The 20,105-nt window shown below is 36.5% G+C and overlaps 1 protein-coding gene across 6 annotated transcripts in view; it reads left to right on the forward strand.

Annotated features, from left to right (window-relative positions):
• LRRK2 (leucine rich repeat kinase 2) overlaps positions 1–20,105 on the forward strand; it is a 212,162-nt gene that overhangs the window by 164,141 nt on the left and 27,916 nt on the right. For all 6 annotated transcript variants that reach the window (XM_025283992.3, XM_025283993.3, XM_025283994.3 and 3 more), the window contains 2 exons: positions 13,272–13,442; positions 14,869–14,969. In XM_025283992.3, coding sequence (XP_025139777.3) covers positions 13,272–13,442; positions 14,869–14,969 — 272 coding nt within the window. The remainder of the gene's footprint in view (positions 1–13,271; positions 13,443–14,868; positions 14,970–20,105) is intronic.

Genomic DNA, 20,105 nt, shown 5'->3' on the forward strand with positions numbered 1-20,105 from the left:
CTATCATCTGATAGGAATTATGAAACATGCTCTACTCAGACTTTTCTGAAAGTAAAAAGAAAGTATATGTTTACATGTAGTTTGTCATATATAATCAGACCTAATTTATAAATTTCTTGTATCTTTGATTTATGGATCTTAATTCATTCCATTTGTAAAAATGCAGCCTTATCTGAAAAATATAGTTTCTAGATGAATCATATTTTCCCAATTATTTTAACCTTGTACTTGTTATAAAAATTCTCTAGGGGAAAATATTCTTATTTTTTATTCATTTATTCATACATTTGGCAATAATATATTGAATGTTATAAACACCAAATACCAATCTGGTGTTACTACTTAACATCAGATTAAGTATTAACACTACTTAACATAGCTGTCAGAGAAGGCAGTGGCACCCCACTCCAGTACTCTTGCCTGGAGAATCCCAGGGACAGAGGAGCCTAGTGGGCTGCCGTCTGTGGGGTCGCACAGAGTCGGACACGACTGAAGTGACTTAGCAGCAGTAGCAGCAGCAACATAGCTGTGTGGTGTTCATCAAGATTCATTTTTTGGGACTCAATTTTCATTTCTGTAAATTGTGATGAGAAAAATAATGCCTATTTCAACAGAGTTATTGTAAAGATAAAATGAAACAATCGATGTAAGTAACATGGAGAAGGACTGGCATATTGCAGTTGCTCCAAGTGTGTTAGCAGTTGCTTTAGTGGTGAACTTGGAGAATGTGCCTGAATAAATGTGAAATTTTTCCTCCAGAAGCACACATTTTGCCAGGAAAAATAGGGCTATAAACAATCATTATAAAACATTGTGTCAGTTTCAACAGGAGATATAGTTCAAGGCACAATGATAGTCCAGAGGAGCAAGTCCTTAACTGAGCCATAGGTCTTTAGGACTTCCTATAGAGGAAGGTGATTCTGAAATTACATCTTAAAGGAGAAGTTTGAGATTTAAGAAAATAATAAATAAATATTGATAGAAAAGCAGGAGGAGACGCTTCAGGCAAAATGTACTAATGTAGAAATAATTTGTGCAAGAAATGCCCTGTGTTCTAAGTGATAGATGGAGGATTATTCTGTTGTGTTTTTAATTCTGGCTGTAACTAGATAGCATGTAGGCTTAAGAATGTTTCCCCTGGGGTTGTGTCATTTACAGTTGTGGAGCAGGAGCCCTCCGTGTGGGCACATGTTTGGAGCTTCTGGAAGACTTTCAAATGTGTGGGTCCCAGGATTCTGATTTAACTAGTTTGGGTGGAGCCCAGACATTTGTTGTTTAGTCGCGAAGTGGTGTCCAACTCTTGTTGTGACCCCATGGGCTGTAGCCCACCAGGCTCCTCTCTCCATGAGATTTCCCAGGCAAGAATACTAGAATAGGTTGCCATTTCCTTCTCTTTCCTGACACAGGGATTGAACCTGGGTCTCCTGCATTGCAGGTGAATTCTTTACCATGGAGTCACCATGGAGCCCAGACATCGAGGCTATTTAAATGATCTCCAAGTGATTCCCATCTTTGCATCATATAAACAGTGTAATTGCCTATATTAATCAATTATAAGATAGGCAGGTCAAATTTTGGTATCTTTCACATTAGGGAAAATGTTATTTGTAAGAAAATTTTTTATAAGATGATTAGAATTTACTCTAAATTTTGAGAGTGTGAGCCTGTGATATAAACAAAATGTTAAGAGACTGAGTATAGGATTTACACTTCTGTTCAAACAAAAATGAAGCAAATGTGAATTAAATAGATTCTATTAAACTTGGGCTATGAAGTCAGAGTGTCTTAGTTTAAATCCTTGCTCTACCACTTATTAGCTGGGGCTGGAGAAACCACCTAATTCCTTTCCTTGGTTAAACAGCAGTACCTAATAATAGTATCTGTTTAGGGATTGTTGTAAAAATAAAATGAGAAATTCATATAAAGGGTTTAGCACCACACTTGACACATTCCTTATCTGTCCTTGCTTTCCCAGCTTCTGCTTTGTCTTCTTAACCAGGGGCTCAGCTCTGTTTGCCTTCCCTTTTTCCAGTCCTCTGAAAGGCATTCGGAGAACCCACCTTGTTTGCTTGCTCTCTCTCAGGGATCGCTGTCTTCTTTTCCCAGTATTCAGAATTTTGTCTTTGTTGTCTAGTTATTTCATTGTTTTATGCAGGATAGTAAGTCTAGTCCCTAGTTCCATTTTACCTAGAAGTAGAAGTGACACATATTTAAATAAATGACTTATTTGAACAGCCTAATACAACAATGCATATTTAGGATTTTAGTAAGTGCTTAAATTTTCTAGTTTTTGAGGGTCATTGATGCTAAACAGGGTGTCCATGTGGTACAGTAGTACAGTCTATACCCACCATAGATCATTTGCAGTATTAGATCAGATGACAATGTTGTCCTTTTGTAAACAGGCGGTAAATGTTTCTATTTCTAGCCTTCTGATGACAAGCAATGTTAAAAATACTCATTTTCATCCCAAATTAAATTTAGTGATGAATACATTGAATAGCTTGAAATGTTATTTTTCCTGTTCCTACTATGGTCACCAGCATAGTTAAATATAAGGCAAAAAATTTTGAAGAAATTGCAGTTGCTCTTCCAGGGAAGTCATCAGTGATAAGGATATATGTAGAGTAGCTTGGAGGATCTTATGGTTTAGATTGATAATCAAATGTTATGTTGGTAGCTTAGGTTTTAATGCCATCCATCCCCTCCTCTCCCCATTTTGGTTTTTGAAGTGAAAGACTCCATGATGAGTAGTTCAAGCAAGTCATTTTAAGTTAAGATTTTATTTTCAAAATGTAAGGTCCTGATGTGAAAGCAGTGAATGATATTGAGCAGGTCGAAAGATGTATTTCTCATAAATTAGTGAAATAATAACACTTTGGTAACACAGAGATATATCTAGATTTAGATGTGCTTAAGAGGTTTATATACATATTATATTGTAAATTCTACTTCTTTATCTTCTTTTTCTACTTACTATTTCAGGGAAATCTTTCTTTGTTAAGTATCAGTTTTAGCATTTACATAATATTTTAGTGATTCAGTTAACTATATCTTATCTTGATATTTATTTATTTTTTCTAACCTTTTGAAATATTAAAAAGCTTTAATTAAAAGACTTGTAAATTAAAATTTTTTCATTTATGAAGCTAATTTGTAAACAGTAGATTTCTAAGGATCATATTGCTGGATAGGCATATTTTGAATTTTGAAACACTACTTGCCTTCTGGAAAGGTTTATCAATTCAAATTCCATCAATACTTGAATTATAACACCTATTTTCCATTCTGGGTTTGTTATTATTTTTAGTTTTCATGGAGTTAATAGTCAAAAAGTTATAGTTTAATGTTTTTATTTTTCAAATATCTATTTATATATAGGACATGTATTTTTCCTTTCATGTTTTGTATATTTTTCTGTCTTTACTCATTTATCTACTTTTCTTACTTATTTGTAAAGCTGATTTCACTTAATGTTGACTCTTTGTCTCTCATGTATTGCAAATTTTTTTCAGTTTAGGGTTTGTCTTTTACTTGTTTATGGTATTATGCTATTGCTGAGTTTGATTCTTTTAGACAAAATAATCTTTAGTTTTTCCTGACATGTTTAGTCAGTGATATATCAAAGGCAGGGTCAGTAGTAACTATCCTGTGCAGGTAGCTGCGTATTTAAAATTCTCCGAAGACAATGTATTCCCCAGTTCTCAACCTGTGTCTCTTACACCACCCATCTCTGATAGAGTGATGAGGGAGGCCTTTTAAATTCCAGTATTATCCATTTAATTGGAATATTTTTTAGTACTTAAAAAAATTTATTTATTTATTTTACTTGTAGGCTAATTATTTTACAATATTGTGGTGGTTTGTGCCATACATTGACATGAATCAGCCTCATAAATGTAGATTTACATTTTATGTTAAAACTTTTGGTTCATCAAGAGTTTATTAGTTGTTTTGAATAATGTAGGTACTCCTTTTTTCTTTATCAGACAACTTATGCTATTATCATGTATTTAACTATGTCTTTTTCTCCACTACTTTGAGTGTCACCTTTGTCACATCTTTCCTGCATGTTTGGGTCTAAGTCCTCCATTCAGTTTCAGTGCTGTGTCATTCTGCTTAGGTAGAGGAATCAATGTTTTAAGTATGTAATTTTATAGGACAGTCTGATTTAAAGTGTTATTTACTCAGAGTTCTTGAAATTAATGATTTTCAAGTAGATTTATTATTTTCAGAGAAATGAATTATAGTAATGCTTTATGCAGTTTTGTATTTAAAGATATAGTTGTGGATAGTATATTTCACGTTATTCATATACCTTTTTCATTAAATGCCATTTTATTGCTATCTATGACAATATGTTTGATCTAGACCAGTCCATCAGAAGGATTAAAATCCTGTCATCATTTAGTGTTTATTATTTGAGGGAGATTTTTCTAAAGGCATCTGTTTTCCATAGATAACTTTGGAAGAAACTGTTAGCATGGTCAAGAAATAAGATCATTAGAAGTTCATTGGTTGAAATAGAATCATTAGAAATTCATTGGTTGAATTTCAAGAAGCACTTAAGAGTGCATTTTTTTTTTTTTAATAATTGAGGTAATTCCTGGTTATATAAATAGGCATTACATTCTCCTACTGGGAATTATGTCAGTGAAGATACTTATATTTTGAAAAGGAGAAGATAAGAAGGTTGAAACCATTTCCTTATTGAAGTAAATATTCCTTTCTGTATCCTCAAAATTATCTTCCTTACTGTCTCTGACTAATTTTGAGAAAAATTGTAACCTTTTGTGCAGCCATAAGATCTGTGGATTGCTATCTAAAGGGATAAAAAAAAAAAAAAAAAAAAAAAAACAACTAATGTAAAAAGCTATGTGCCATAGATTAAAATTTAAACTAAGTGACCCCTCAAGTCTCTCCCTACTCTAAGAACTTACAAGTCTAATCCTAATGTTCCTAACAGTCAAGTGGGAAAATGCCAAAGGTTTTAAGTTTTTTAATAGTACCTTGATGTAACAGATACACAATAAATCTTTTGAATGAATAATAAATAATTGGATGATTTAATTTAGCCTCCAAAAACTATATGGGTGGGGGTTACTCCAAAAATTGAAGATAGAAATTTTGTATGATCCTTCAATTTTACTTCTGGGCATTTACCTGAAGAAAATAGAAACACTAATTCAAAAAGACTTATGTGGTTTAATGATCATTGCAGCATTATTTAAAGTATCCGTGATATGGAAACAATAGAATGGGAATGACTAGAGATCTCTTCAGGAAAATTAGAGCTACCAAGGGAACATTTTATGCAAAGATGGATGCAATAAAGGACAGGAATGGTATGGACCTAACAGAAGCAAAAGAGATTAAGAAGAGGTAGCAAGACTACACAGAAGAACTATACAGAAAAGATCTTAATGACCAAATAACCATGATGGTGTGATCATTCACCTAGAGGCAGACATCCTGGAGTGTGAAGTCAAATGGGCCTTAGGAAGCATCACAAAAAAAAAAAAAAAAAAAAAAAAGGAAGCATCACTACGAACAAAGCTAATGGAGGTGATAGAATTCCAGCTGAGCTATTTCAAATCTTAAAAGATGATGCTTGGAAATTGCTGCACTCAATATGTCAGCAAATTTGGAAAACTCAGCAGTGCCCACAGGACTGGAAAAGGTCAGTTTTCATTCCAATCCCAAAGAAAGGCAATGCCAAAGAATGCTCAGACTGTCACACTATTGCACTCATCTTACACACTAGCAAAGTAATGCTCAAAATTCTTCAAGCTAGGCTTTAGAACTTCAAGCTAGATTCAGAAAAGGCATAGGAACCAGAGATCAAATTGACAATAGCCCTTGGATCATAGAAAAAGCAAGAGAATTCCAGAAAAGCATCTACTTCTGCTTCATTGACTATGCTAAAGTCTTTGACTGTGTGGATCACAATAAACTGGAAAATTCTTCAAGAGATGGAAATACCAGACCACCTTTCCTGCCTCCTGAAAAAATCTGTATGCAGGTCAAGGAACAACAGAAGCAGACATGAAACAATGGACTGGCTCCAAATTGGGAAAGGAGTACGTCAAGGCTGTATACTGTCACCTTGCTCATTTAACTTACATGCAGAGTACCTCATGCGAAATGCTGGGCTGGATGAATCTCAAGCTGGAATCAAGATTGCTGAGAGAAATATCAATCACTTCAGATATTTAGATGACACCACCCTTATGGCAGAAAGAGAAAGGAACTCAAGAGTCTCTTGGTGAAAGTGAAAGAGGACAGTGAAAAAGTGGTAAACTCCTTTTTCTTTTGTTTATCTGGGAAATTTCCAATCTCTTCTACAGTTCTCAGTGATAACTTTGTTGGGTAGAGTATTCTTGGTTAGAAGGTTTTTTGTTTTTTTTTCCCTTTGAGCACTTTGTGAACATACCGTGTCACTCTATTCTGGCATGTAAAGTTTCTGCCGAAGAGTCTGCTATAGTCTTATAGGATTTCGCTTGTATGTAATATGTTGCTTTGCTTGCTACTTTCATCCTTAACTTTTACCATTTTAATGATATGTGTCTTGGTGTGTGTCTCTTTTTGTTTATCTTAGAGGTTTGGGGACTGGATTAGGGAAATCTTCCTCAGATTAGGGACATTTTCAACCATTTGTTGTTGCTATTCAGTTGCTAAGTCATATCTGACCCTTTGCGAACCCATGGATTGCAGCATGGCAGGCCTCTGTGTCCCTTACTATCTCCTGGAGTTTGCCCAAGTTCATGAACATTGATCAGTGATGCTATCCAACCATCTCAGCTTCTGCTTCCCTCTTCTTTTGTCTTCAGTCTTTCCCAGCATCAAGGTCTTTCCCAGTGAGTCAGCTCTTCACATCAGGAGGCCAAAGTATGGGAACTTAAGCATCAGTCCTTCCAATGAATATTCAGGGTTGATTTCCATTAGGATTGACTGGTTTTATCTCCTTGTCATCCCAGGGACTCTCAAGAGTCTTCGTTGTTGTTCAGTCGCTAAGTCATATTTGACTCTTTGTGACCCCCCATGAGCTGTAGTTCGCCAGGCTTCCCGGTCCTTCACTATCTTCTAGAGCTGCTCAAACTCATGTCCATCAAGTCGGTGATGCCATCCAACCATCTCATCCTCTGTTGTCCCCTTCTCTTCCCACCTTCAATCTTTCCCAGCATCAGGGGCTTTTCCAATGAGTCAGTTCTTCGCATCAGGTAGCCAAAATTTTGGAGTTTCAGCTTCAGTGTCAGTCCTCCCAGTGAGTATTCAGAACTGATCTCCTTTAGGATGGACTGGATGGATCTCCTTGCAGTCCATGGGACTCTCAAGAGTCTTTTCCAACACCACATTTCGAAAGCATCAAATCTTTGGTGCTCAGCCTTCTTTATGGTCCAACTCTCACATCCATACATGACTACTGGAAAAACCATATCTATGCCTATATGAACTTTTGTGGGCAAACTGATGTCTCTGCTCTTAATACACTATCTAGGTTTGTTACAGCTGTCCTTCCAAGGAGAAAGTGTATAATAATTTCATGGCTGTGGTCACCATCTGCAGTGATTTTGGAGCCTGAGTGAAATCTGTCACTGTTTCCATTTTTTCCTCTTCCATTTGCCATGAAGTGATGGGACCAGATGCCACAATTTTAGTTTTTTGAATGTTCAGTTTCAAGCCAGCTTTTTCACTCTCCTCTTTCACACTCATGAAGAGGCTCTTTAATTTTTCTTCGCTTTCTTCCATTAGTGTGGTATCATCTGCATATCTGAAGTTGTTGACATTTCCACCAGCAATCTTGATTTCAGCTTGTGCTTCATCAAGCTCAGCATTTCATATGATGTTCTGTGCATATAGTTTAAATAAGTATGGTGACAGTATATAGTCTTGCTGTACTCCTTTCCCAATTTTGAACCAGTCTGTTGTTCCATGTTCAGTTCTAACTGTTGCTTCTGGGGCTGCATACAGGTTTCTCAGCAGGCAGGTAAGGTGGTCTGGTTTTTCCATCTCTTTCAGAATTTTTCACAGTTTGTTGTGATCCACATAGTCCAAGCTTTTAGTGTAGTCAGTGAATCAGAATTAGATTTTTTTGTTTTGTTTTGAATTCCTGTTGCTTTTTCTATGATGCAGCAGATGTTGAATAAGTTAACAACAAGCCTCCTCTACCTTTTCTAAATCCAGCTGGTACATCTGGAAATTCTCAGTTCCTGTATTGTTGAAGCATAACTTGAAGGATTTTGGGCTTTCTAGCATATAAAATAAGCGCAATTGTGCAGTAGTGAGAGGGTAACAGGGAGGAAGGCCCGAGGTCCCCAAGTGGCAAAAAGAATAAACTACAAGTGGCAGACTTTTTTTTTTTTTTTTTTTTCCCCTCAAACCTTGTGCAGATAATGGCTCAGCAAACCAGTATTCTTGTTAATTGTTTTATGGCTGGGGATGACATACCTTGTGTCACTATATGCACGATCTCAAAAGTGCATATTGTGGGAGAAGAGCCTGGTGAAACTCCCTCAGCCTTGAGGCATTTCTCTCTTCTGATTAGAAGCTTACTAACAAACGCAAATTGTCTTGCTAAAAACTAGCAATGGGGCAGTCTTTCTGTCCCCTTCTGGATGTCTATGTCAGAAGCTTTCCCTATCTCTGTTATATTTCAATAAAACTTTGCTACACAAAAAGCTCTGAGTGGTCAAGCCTCATCTCTGGCTCTGGTTTGAAATCCTTTCTTCCGGAGGTTACGAATCCCAGTGTAGCACATGGCTCACAGCCACAACCTTCAGTAGTTTGAACATTCTTTCGCATTGCCATTCTTTGAGATTTTTATAAAAACTGACCTTCTCCAGGCCTGTGGCCATTGCTGGCATATTGAGTGCAGCACTTTCAAAGCATCATCTTTAAGGATTTGAAATAGCTCAGCTGAAATTCTATTACCTCCACTTGCTTTGTTCACAGTAATGCTTCTTAAGACCCATTTGACTTCACACTCCAAGATGTATGGCTCTGGTGAGTGACCACACCATTGTGATTATCTGGGTCATTAAGATTTTTTTTTTCCCCCAACATTTCTTCTGTGTATTCTTGCCACCTCTTAATCTCCTCTTAATCTCCTCTGCTTCTGTTAGGTCTTTGCTGTTTCTGTCTGTTATTGTGCCCATCTTTTAATGAAATGTGTTCCCTTGGTGTCTAATTTTCTTTACTAGATCTCTAATCTTTCCTATTCTGTTGTTTTCCTCTATTTCTTTGCATTGTTTACTTGAGAAGTCTTTGGTATCTCTCCGTGCTATTTTCTGGCACTCTGCATTAAGATGAGTTTATCTTTCTCATTTGCCTTTCACTTTTCTTCTTTTCTCAGTTGCTTGTAAGGCTCCTCAGACAACCACACTGCCTTCTTGCATCTGTTTTTTTGGGCTATGGTTTTAGTCACAACCTCCTGTACAATGGTCTGAATCTCTGTCCATAGTTCTTCAGGCACTCTTCTATCAGATCTAGTCCCTTGAATCTATTCATCACCTCCCCTATATAATCATAAGGGATTTGATTTATATTGTACCTGAATGGCCTTGTGTTTTTCCCTAATTTCTTCAATTTAAGTCTGGATTTTGCAATAAGGAGCTGATGATCTGAGCCACAGTCAGCTCCAGGTCTTGTTTTTGCTGAATGTATAGAGCTTCTCCATCTTCGACTACAAAGAATAGAATTAATCTGATTTCGACATTAACCGTCTGGTGATGTCCGTGTGTAGAGTTTTCTCTAGCACCACAATTCAAAAGCATCCGTTCTTCAGCACTCCACCTAGTTTATGATCCAACTCTCATATCTGTACATGACTGCTGGAAAGACCATAGATTTGACTTGTTGGCAAAGTAATGTCTTTGTTTATATTTGTTATAGACTGTTACCACTATTCCTTGAAATAATTTTTCTGCCATTTTCTCTCCTCTCCCTCTGAAAACTCTACAATGCAGATGTTATTCTGGGTGATGATGTCACAAACGTACTTTAATGTATGTCCATGTAAAACAGTATTTTTATTTTACTTCTCTATCTGGATGAGTTCCATTGCTCTGTCTTCCATCATCTTAGAATGATCACTGACTTATTCTTCTACCTCATCTAATCTGTTATTGAGCCCCGTTAGTGATTTTCAGTTCAGTTATAAACTCAGTTTTAGAATTTTTATGTTTTTTTCTTGTTCAGTTTCTCACTGTGTTCCTTCGTTATTCTCTCAAGTTCGTTGAACATCTTTATGACCATTACTTTGAATGCTTCATGAAGAGGATTTCCTATCACTGTTTTTATTTTTCTGAAGTTTTGTTTTGTTGTTTGAATTGGAACGGCTTCCTCTGTCTTATTTGCCTCATTTTCTGTTTGTTTGTATGTATTGAGTAAGTCTGTGATCTCTCCTGTTCTTGAAGGAGTAGGTTTATTAAGGAGATATACTCTGTGAATCAGAAGTGCAGTCCCACGTGGCCCCCAGAGGCAGGTGCTCAAAGAGTGTCCTCTCTGTGGGCTGTATACACCCTCCAGTTGTGTAGAACTGCAGCTGGTGTTGAAGCATGCTGGTGAGTGGGGCTGGCCTCCAGCCTGCTATGAGATCCAACCATAATTTTTAAATACTCTTAACTTTACCATTTATTTTCTGTGTGTCCTTAGGAAAACATCTAACACTTTCGTGATGATTATGTTCTTTGTAAAATGGAAAGTTCTCATCTGCCTATTCAGGAAGGTGTGTGTAAAATGCTATAGTGATACAAATTAGAAACTGTTGTGATATATATACATTATGTCATAGGTACAGTTTATTAAGGATCTATTTTAGAACTATCTTAACTACTTATATAATTCTTTCACTTAGGTGTGAGAATTACATGTATAGCTATGTTAGAAAATGTCCTTATCCTGTTGTTCAGTTGTTAAGTCGTGTCTGACTCTTAGTGATCCTGTGAATTGTAGCATGCCAAACTCCTATGGCACCCCAATCCAGTACTCTTGCCTGAAAAATCCCATGGGCGGAGGAGCCTGGTAGGCTGCAGTCCATGGGGTTGCTAAAAGTTGGACAAGACTGAGTGACTTCACTTTCACTTTTCACTTTCATGCACTGGAGAATGAAATGGCAACCCACTCCAGTGTTCTTGCCTGGAGAATCCCAGGGATGGGGGAGCCTGGTGGGCTGCCGTCTATGGGATTACACAGAGTCGGACACGACTGAAGTGATGCAGCAGCAGCAGCAGCAGCAGCAGCAAACTCCTATGTCCTCCACTGTCTCCTGGAGTTTGCTCAAATTCATGTTCAAAGAGTCAGTTATGCTATTTTACCATCTCATCTTCTGCCATGCCCTTCTATTCCCTTCAATCTCTCCCAGCATAAGGGTCTTTTCCAGTGAGTTGCTCTTTGTATCAGGTGGCCAAAGCGTTGGAGCTTCAACTTCAGCAACAGTCCTTCCAATGAATATTCAGGGTTGATTCCTTTAGGATTGACTCATTGTAGTCCAAAGGAGTCTTAAGATCCCCTTCATGGATTACAGCCTTGTCATGACAAAGTGGCTTGCATAACTCAGTGAAGCCATGAGCCATGCCATGCAGGGCCACCCAAAATAGACGGGTCATAGAAAAGAGTTCTGACAAAACGTGGTCCACTGGAGAAAGAAACGGCAGCCTACTCCAGTATTCTTGCCTAAAGATCCCCATGTATCCTTATCTTAAGGATACATATTGTACTTAGGTTTGAAATATTTTATCTTCAACTTAATATAATGTCAAATATTTTATGTACATGCACAAAGACAAGGAGAGAATGAGAAAGAGTGAGAGGGAGTGACAGAGAAGGAAGAAGACACACACACAGATACAAATGTGTGGAAATGGTAACAGAGAAAGAGAAGAGGAATAAATGCAGCAAAATGTTCATGAGAGAATGTTTACAGTTAGTTCAGTAGAGGTTATCATGCTCAAATTTGTTGTCTCCATCCTTTTGACTCCTAGCTTGTTGAAGGGCTGATGAGCTTTGTCTTTTGCTGAGAGTATTGTTAAAAACAGTTTCTCAATTCAGTCGTTTACTCCTTGAAGGGTATGAATTCATTATATATTTTCTGGCTATATATTTACCATAGCGATCATATATGTTCATTGTGGAAAATTTGAAATTATAAAGGAAAATAAAAGCTACTCATAATATCTATACTTGGAAATAATTGTTATTACATTTGGACATATTTCTTTGTAGTTTTAATTTTGCATATTCCCATTAACTGTTTACTTTTAAAATGTTTCAGCCTATGAAAAAGTTGAAAGAATAGTATAATATATTCCTATATACTCTTCACATAATTTGATTATTAACTTTTTGCCACATTGTTGTTCTCTTTCTCTTCTGTTTGACTATGAGTCTTTGAAACTGAGTTGAAGATATCATGCTGTGTCATCCTGAAATGTATCTGCATGTATTTTCTTAGTATTGTATAAGGATGTTTGCTTGCATAATAGCCATACCATTATCACAGCTAAGCAAATTAATTCAGGTGATAATTTTGTCTATTCAGAATTATATTATACATTTTTTTTTCATTTACATTATAACATCTTAAAAATTATTTTAAGTTACTGCATAGTGTACAATATTTAACTTATTTTCTTTATAGTTGGATTTCTTTAGATTGTTAATATTTTTATTGTTATAGGTAATGTTGAAATTACTCTTTTTTTCTCAAGTGATTAAAATGATTTATCTTTATTGTGAGATGAAAGGTTTTATTTCCTTATAAAAGAATTTTAGGCATGAACCTTCACTTGAGATAGAGGGCTTTTATTCATTTTAGTTGTGGTTTTCTTTTTAGTTTTCAACTGAGTTGAAGGAGTAGAGTCACACGTTCTTGAAATAATAAGTCCATTAACATTTTAGCCAGGTTAAAGTGACTTGGAGTAAAAAAATCTGCAAATCTGCCTCCTGTCTTCTCTTCTGTTTGAAATACTACCCTGAGAATAGTTATTATTAAGAAGGATCTAGTTTTTCCCCCTTTTAGGCTTTATTTAATTGTGAAACATCACTAAATAATTTATTATTGCATGTTTATCCTTATTATTCTTCAAAATTGAGCGTGGGTGAAATGTCTTGGGACATGGCTCTTAACTGACTTAAGATATCTCCATTTAGAGATGATATGGCCTGTTTAGACTCATCTCCTATTCATCAGCATACAGGCCTAAATATATACTTATTTGGGTGTATAAGCCCTGGGTTTGAGCATATTTATTAATATGTCTGTTTCCTTTCAGGTTTTCGTGCACCTGAAGTTGCTAGAGGAAATGTTATTTATAACCAACAAGCTGATGTTTATTCATTTGGTTTGCTACTTTATGACATTTTGACAACTGGAGGTAGAATAGCAGAGGGTTTGAAGTTTCCGAATGAGTTTGATGAATTGGCAATACAAGGGAAATTACCCGGTAAGTTTTATCTACAATAAAGATTATTATATTTTAACTTAGCAGCTTCATTTCTAAGTTATTTAATTTTATTTATATACTAATTCATTTTACAACTCTTAATTTTTTTGTTTAATGCATGAATAGTCTTAAATTCTGTGATGTTAATATAAATCATATGAGAAACATAGAGGATATAGGGTTTCTTTTTAGTATTCTAAATATTTATATATTAGGTATTATATTTAGAAGAATACTCAGGAAAGGAAATATATTATAAGTCCAGGTTTAGTGACTTTTCTTCTCATAAAGAGTTACTAAGTGTCCACTAGCTTGGAGTATTTTCATTTTCTTGAGGGAAGTAATTTCTATGCAGGAATGAAAACAAATTATTTACTATAATAATTTTTAGTAGTAAATATTAGCAAGAATTAGTAAATAAGTGTTTAATGAGATCAGATCTATTTTGAATGGTTGCCTCAGGCTTCAAGGGGTTCCCTGGTGGCTCAGACGGTAAAGCGTCTACCCTCAATGTGGGAGACACAGGTTCGATCCCCAGATTGGGAAGATCCCCTGGAGAAGGAAATGGCAACCCATTCCAGTACTCTTGCTAGAAAATTCCTTGGATGGAGGAGCCTGGTGGGCTAGAGTCCATGGGGTCGCAAAGAGTTGGACACGACTGAGCAGCTTCACTTTCACTTTTTACTTTCACTCATGCTTTAAAGAAATTCTAGGACTTTTTTCTTTCATTCCTTAACTGTTACTTCTGTTTGCATTCTGAAATATTCTTTAAAATATATTTAGTTGTTTCTCATATTTTCTGCTTTTCACTTAAAAAAAGCTTTGAGTGTATACTGTGTTCCAGCTACAGGGAAGATAACTATCTCCTTTTGGGGACCCTTAAAGATTCCCAACAGAAGGAAATCAATTATTATTTGACTTAATACTTTGTGCACAATCTGGGTCATCTCCCTCATTTTATCAATTAGCTTTCCAGGAAAAGTTTTCAGGTCTCTATTCTACACCGACCAGAAAAATGGCATTAACTTAAAAACAAATGTTCAAAAACTGACTGTGGGCATGTGAAGACTGAATGCTTGTCTACTTTGAATATTAAAATAAAAGTATTTGCAAAAAAGTCTAATATATGAACAAAAGTGTTTTCAAAATCTATTTGAAATGAAGGTATGAAATGAAAATCTATTTTTATTCAATTGGTATTTGTGTCTCTTTTTATACTGTAAAAATCAAGGACTCTTTTTTGATGTTTCTAGTGGAGATAATTAACAAAATTAGCTTGAAGAGTGATAAGCAGTTCATAATAATGTGGGATTATAGAGATCAGTGTTTCCTTTGCAGTGTCTGGACCTCTCATACACATTGAGAAGAAATATAATCTTTCTGATTTGTTCAGTGTTTTAGTGTGATATGTTTTTTAATGTTTTAGATCCAGTTAAAGAATATGGTTGTGCCCCATGGCCTATGGTTGAGAAGTTAATTAAAAAATGTTTGAAAGAAAATCCTCAAGAAAGACCCACTTCTGCCCAGGTATTCGTATCATTAAAATTTATCAATATTTTGTGCAGAACATAAAATATTTATCTATTTATTAAAAAAAATATATATATATACACACACACACACTTAAACATATAAATACACTCACAGTTTAAAGCAGTTTTAAAGCAAACTCTTACATCCTCTCACCACCCTGAGCACAAAACCAAGGGCGGACATTCCAGAAACGCACCGATGCCTCTTTCTGATCGCATCACTCTCTTTCCCTATCAATGCAGCCACTCTCCTAACTTTCATGATAATCATTTTTATTTCCTCTTTAAGGTTTCACTACCCAGTTTAATATTCCTGTATTCATAATTTATTTAAAATGGAATCAGTCACATGCTGTTCTGAGATTTTTCAGTTTTTCTCCCAACATTGTTTTGTGATCTTCATCCATGTTGTTGAACATAGCTGTTTGATTCCTTTCCTGGCTGCTCCATTCCATTGTTTGAATGCACAACAATGTATTTACCCATGACCATATCAGTGGGTATTCTTTCTAGTTTTATGCTATTATCAGTACTGTTATGAGCATGGTTGTACATCTCCTAGTGCAAATTGCATAAGAATTGCTTTATGTTATATATCTAGAAGTTGAATTACAGATTCATGGAATATGGGAATGTCTAAATAATTTTCTGAAGAAGTTGTACCAGCTTAACAGTTCCATCACCTGTATATTATTGTAGCTGTTTTTTAAAATATATTCTCCTTAAATATTGTACTATCTGACTTTTTAATATTTTTGAAATGGATTCAGTTTTGTACATTGGCTTACATTTTCCTAATTACTAATAAGGATGAGCATTTCTTTATATATTCATTGGTAATATATATGTTTTCTCTTCTGGAAAATGCTTGTTCATTGTTTTGCCCATTTTTCTATTAGGTTATTTGCATAAAAATGAAATTTTAAAACAGCTTCTTTCTTTTCTACATTGTATACTAAAACTTAGTTGGTTATGTATGTTGAAAATTTATTTTCCCAATTCATGGTTCCCATTTTTATTTCCTATTGAGTGCCTTTTGCTTAACAGAATTTCTTAATTTTAATAGAGATAAACTAAGCAGTACTTACTTTTTTAGCTATTAGTTTTAGAATCTTGTTTTAAAAGGCCCTTATCTCTCCCAGAGCCACAAAAGTATTTACCTATGGTTTCTTCATAAAGTTTAAAAGTTTTGCTTTTGATAAAGTTCTTAATTCATCAGGAATTGTTTTTTTATCTAGATCCAATTTTCTTTTTTCCATTTGGATAACCTATTTTCCAGTTTCTTCTATGAAATTGTTTCTTTCTTTGTCTTCCATTGATTTTTTTTTTCCCCTTTGCACTCTCTGATATACTCTCAAAGATACACACACACATACTCTCTTCCATTGGTCAATTTACCCGTTTTTCCTCCAGTACAGTCCTGTCTTAATTCCTGAAGCTTTAATAGTCTTCCCCTCTACTCCCCAATGTTATCCTTTAGGAATGACTTAGCTGTTCTTTGGTCTAGTTTTTCCATATAAGTTTTTAAATCACTTTGTTAACTTTTTTGGAAAATTCTATTGTGCTTTGGATTAGACTTGCACTGAATCTATAGGCAATAGCCTTACGATACATTAAGTCACTGTATTCTTGAATGTGGGTTGTCTCTCTGTTTAGGTCTTAAGTGTCTTTCAATAAAATTTTACAATTCTGCATACAGGTCTTGCACATCTTTTATTGGATATTTTTTGCTATAAATTGCTTTAAACTCACTTCCTGGCTTGAGATGTTTTTGAACCACCTAGGTGATGGGAATCTTATTTGCAAATCTTGAGAGCAAGCTTATGAATAACAGTTTCTCGGGGTTCTTTTGCTCTTTCACCCTGTGTCTGTAAAGTCCCAAGTCTACTTTCCTTATAGACCAGCGGGAGTGGAGCATGGCTTCATTTCTAGTTTTCATTTATTCTGAATAAGTGGCCTTTTGAGATCACAGTTTTATCATGTTACTACATTCTCCACTTTGGAAATCCCTAGATTTAACTCTTTCCCACCAGCCCCACAAGGCATTCAAAACTACAAATCAGTTTTACTTCAGTAGACCAGTGCCTTAAGGGAAAATCAGGCTTTGGGGCTTATCTGATCTCTCTGGATTCTCTCTTTCATTAATATTTGGCCTGATAATTCTGTATGGTGTGGTCAGATCCCTAATGTTTTTAAGAGGTTAAAAAAATAATTTCTTCAGCATTTTAATTGTAGTGATATGGATCAGATCAGATCAGATCAGTCGCTCAGTCGTGTCCGACTCTGTGACCCCATGAATCGCAGCACGCCAGGGCTCCCTGTCCATTACCAACTCCCGAAGTTCACCGAGACTCACGTCCATCGAGTCAGTGATGCCATCCGCCATCCCATCCTCTGTCGTCCCCTTCTCCTCTTGCCCCCAATCCCTCCCAGCATCAGAGTCTTTTCCAATGAGTCAACTCTTTGCATGAGGTGGCCACAGTACTGGAGTTTCAGCTTTAGCATCATTCCTTCCAAAGAAATCCCAGGGCTCATCTCCTTCAGAATGGACCGGTTGGATCTCCTTGCAGTCCAAGGGACTCTCAAGAGTCTTCTCCGACACCACAGTTCAAAAGCATCAATTCTTCGGCGCTCAGCCTTCTTCACAGTCCAACTCTCACATCCATACATGACCACAGGAAAAACCATAGCCTTGACTAGACGAACCTTTGTTGGCAAAGTAATGTCTCTGCTTTTGAATGTGCTGTCTAGGTTGGTCATAACTTTCCTTCCAAGGAGTAAGCGTCTTTTAATTTCATGGCTAGAGTCACCGTCTGTAGTGATTTTGGAGCCGAGAAAAATAAAGTCTGACAGTTTCCACTGTTTCCCCGTCTATTTCCCATGAAGTGATGGGACCAGATGCCATGGTCTTCGTTTTCTGAATGTTGAGCTTTAAGTCAACTTGTTCACTCTCCACTTTCACTTTCATCAAGAGGCTTTTTTGTTCCTCTTCACTTTCTGCCATAAGGGTGTGTCATCTGCATATCTGAGGTTATTGATATTTCTCCCGGCAATCTTGATTCCAGCTTGTGTTTCTTCCAGTCCAGCGTTTCTCATGATATACTCTGCATATAAGTTAAATAAGCAGGGTGACAATATACAGCCTTGACGTACTCCTTTTCCTATTTGCAACCAGTCTGTTGTTCCATGTCCAGTTCTAACTGTTGCTTCCTGACCTGCATACAAATTTCTCAAGAGGCAGATCAGGTGGTCAGGTATTCCCATCTCTTTCAGAATTTTCCACAGTTTATTGTGATCCACACAGTCAAAGGCTTTGGCATAGTCAATAAAGCAGAAATAGATGCTTTTCTGGAACTCTCTTGCTTTTTCCATGATCCAGCGGATGTTGGCAATTTGATCTCTGGTGCCTCTGCCTTTTCTAAAACCCGCTTGAACATCAGGAAGTTCACGGTTCACATATTGCTGAAGCCTGGCTTGGAGAATTTTGAGCATTACTTTACTAGCGTGTGAGATGAGTGCAATTGTGCGGTAGTTTGAGCATTCTTTGGCATTGCCTTTCTTTGGGATTGGAATGGAAACTGGCCTTTTCCAGTCCTGTGGCCACTGCTGAGTTTTCTGAATTTGCTGGCATATTGAGTGCAGCACTTTCACAGCATCATCTTTCAGGATTTGGAATAGCTCAACTGGAATTCCATCACCTCCACTAGCTTTGTTCGTAGTGATGCTTTCTAAGGCCCACTTGACTTCACATTCCAGGATGTCTGACTCTAGGTCAGTGATCACACCATCGTGATTATCTGGGTTGTGAAGATCTTTTTTGTATAGTTCTTCTGTGTATTCTTGCCATCTCTTCTTAATATCTTCTGCTTCTGTTAGGTCCATACCATTTCTGTCCTTTATGGAGCCCATCTTTGCATGAAATGTTCCTTTGGTATCTCTGATTTTCTTGAAGAGATCCCTAGTCTTTCCCATTCTGTTGTTTTCCTCTATTTCTTTGCATTGATCGCTGAAGAAGGCTTTCTTATCTCTTCTTGCTATTCTTTGGAACTCTGCATTCAGATGCTTATATCTTTCCTTTTCTCCTTTGCTTTTCGCTTCTCTTCTTTTTTTTTTTTTTTTTTTTTTGTTATTTATTTATTTATTTATTTATTTTTAAATTTTATTTTATTTTTAAACTTTACATAACTGTATTAGTTTTGCCAAATATCAAAATGAATCCGCCACAGGTATACATGTGTTCCCCATCCTGAACCCTCCTCCCTCCTCCCTCCCCATTCCATCCCTCTGGGTCGTCCCAGTGCACCAGCCCCAAGCATCCAGTATCGTGCATCGAACCTGGACTGGCAACTTGTTTCATACATGATATTTTACATGTTTCAATGCCATTCTCCCAAATTTTCCCACCCTCTCCCTCTCTCTCAGAGTCCATAAGACTGTTCTATACATCAGTGTCTCTTTTGCTGTCTCGTACACAGGGTTATTGTTACCATCTTTCTAAATTCCATATATATGCGTTAGTATACCGTATTGGTGTTTTTCTTTCTGGCTTACTTCACTCTGTATAATAGGCTCCAGTTTCATCCACCTCATTAGAACGGATTCAAATGTATTCTTTTTAATGGCTGAGTAATACTCCATTGTGTATATGTACCACTGCTTTCTTATCCATTCATCTGCTGATGGACATCTAGTTTGCTTCCATGTCCTGGCTATTATAAACAGTGCTGCGATGAACATTGGGGTACTCGTGTCTCTTTCCCTTCTGGTTTCCTCAGTGTGTATGCCCAGCAGTGGGATTGCTGGATCATAAGGCAGTTCTATTTCCAGTTTTTTAAGGAATCTCCACACTGTTCTCCATAGTGGCTGTACTAGTTTGCATTCCCACCAACAGTGTAAGAGGGTTCCCTTTTCTCCACACCCTCTCCAGCATTTATTACTTGTAGACTTTTGGATCGCAGCCATTCTGACTGGTGTGAAATGGTACCTCATAGTGGTTTTGATTTGCATTTCTCTGATAATGAGTGATGTTGAGCATCTTTTCATGTGTTTGTTAGCCATCTGTATGTCTTCTTTGGAGAAATGTCTATTTAGTTCTTTGGCCCATTTTTTGATTGGGTCATTTATTTTTCTG

The sequence above is a fragment of the Bubalus bubalis genome, chromosome 4 (assembly GCF_019923935.1).
Source record: "Bubalus bubalis isolate 160015118507 breed Murrah chromosome 4, NDDB_SH_1, whole genome shotgun sequence".
Taxonomy (NCBI): domain Eukaryota; kingdom Metazoa; phylum Chordata; class Mammalia; order Artiodactyla; family Bovidae; genus Bubalus; species Bubalus bubalis.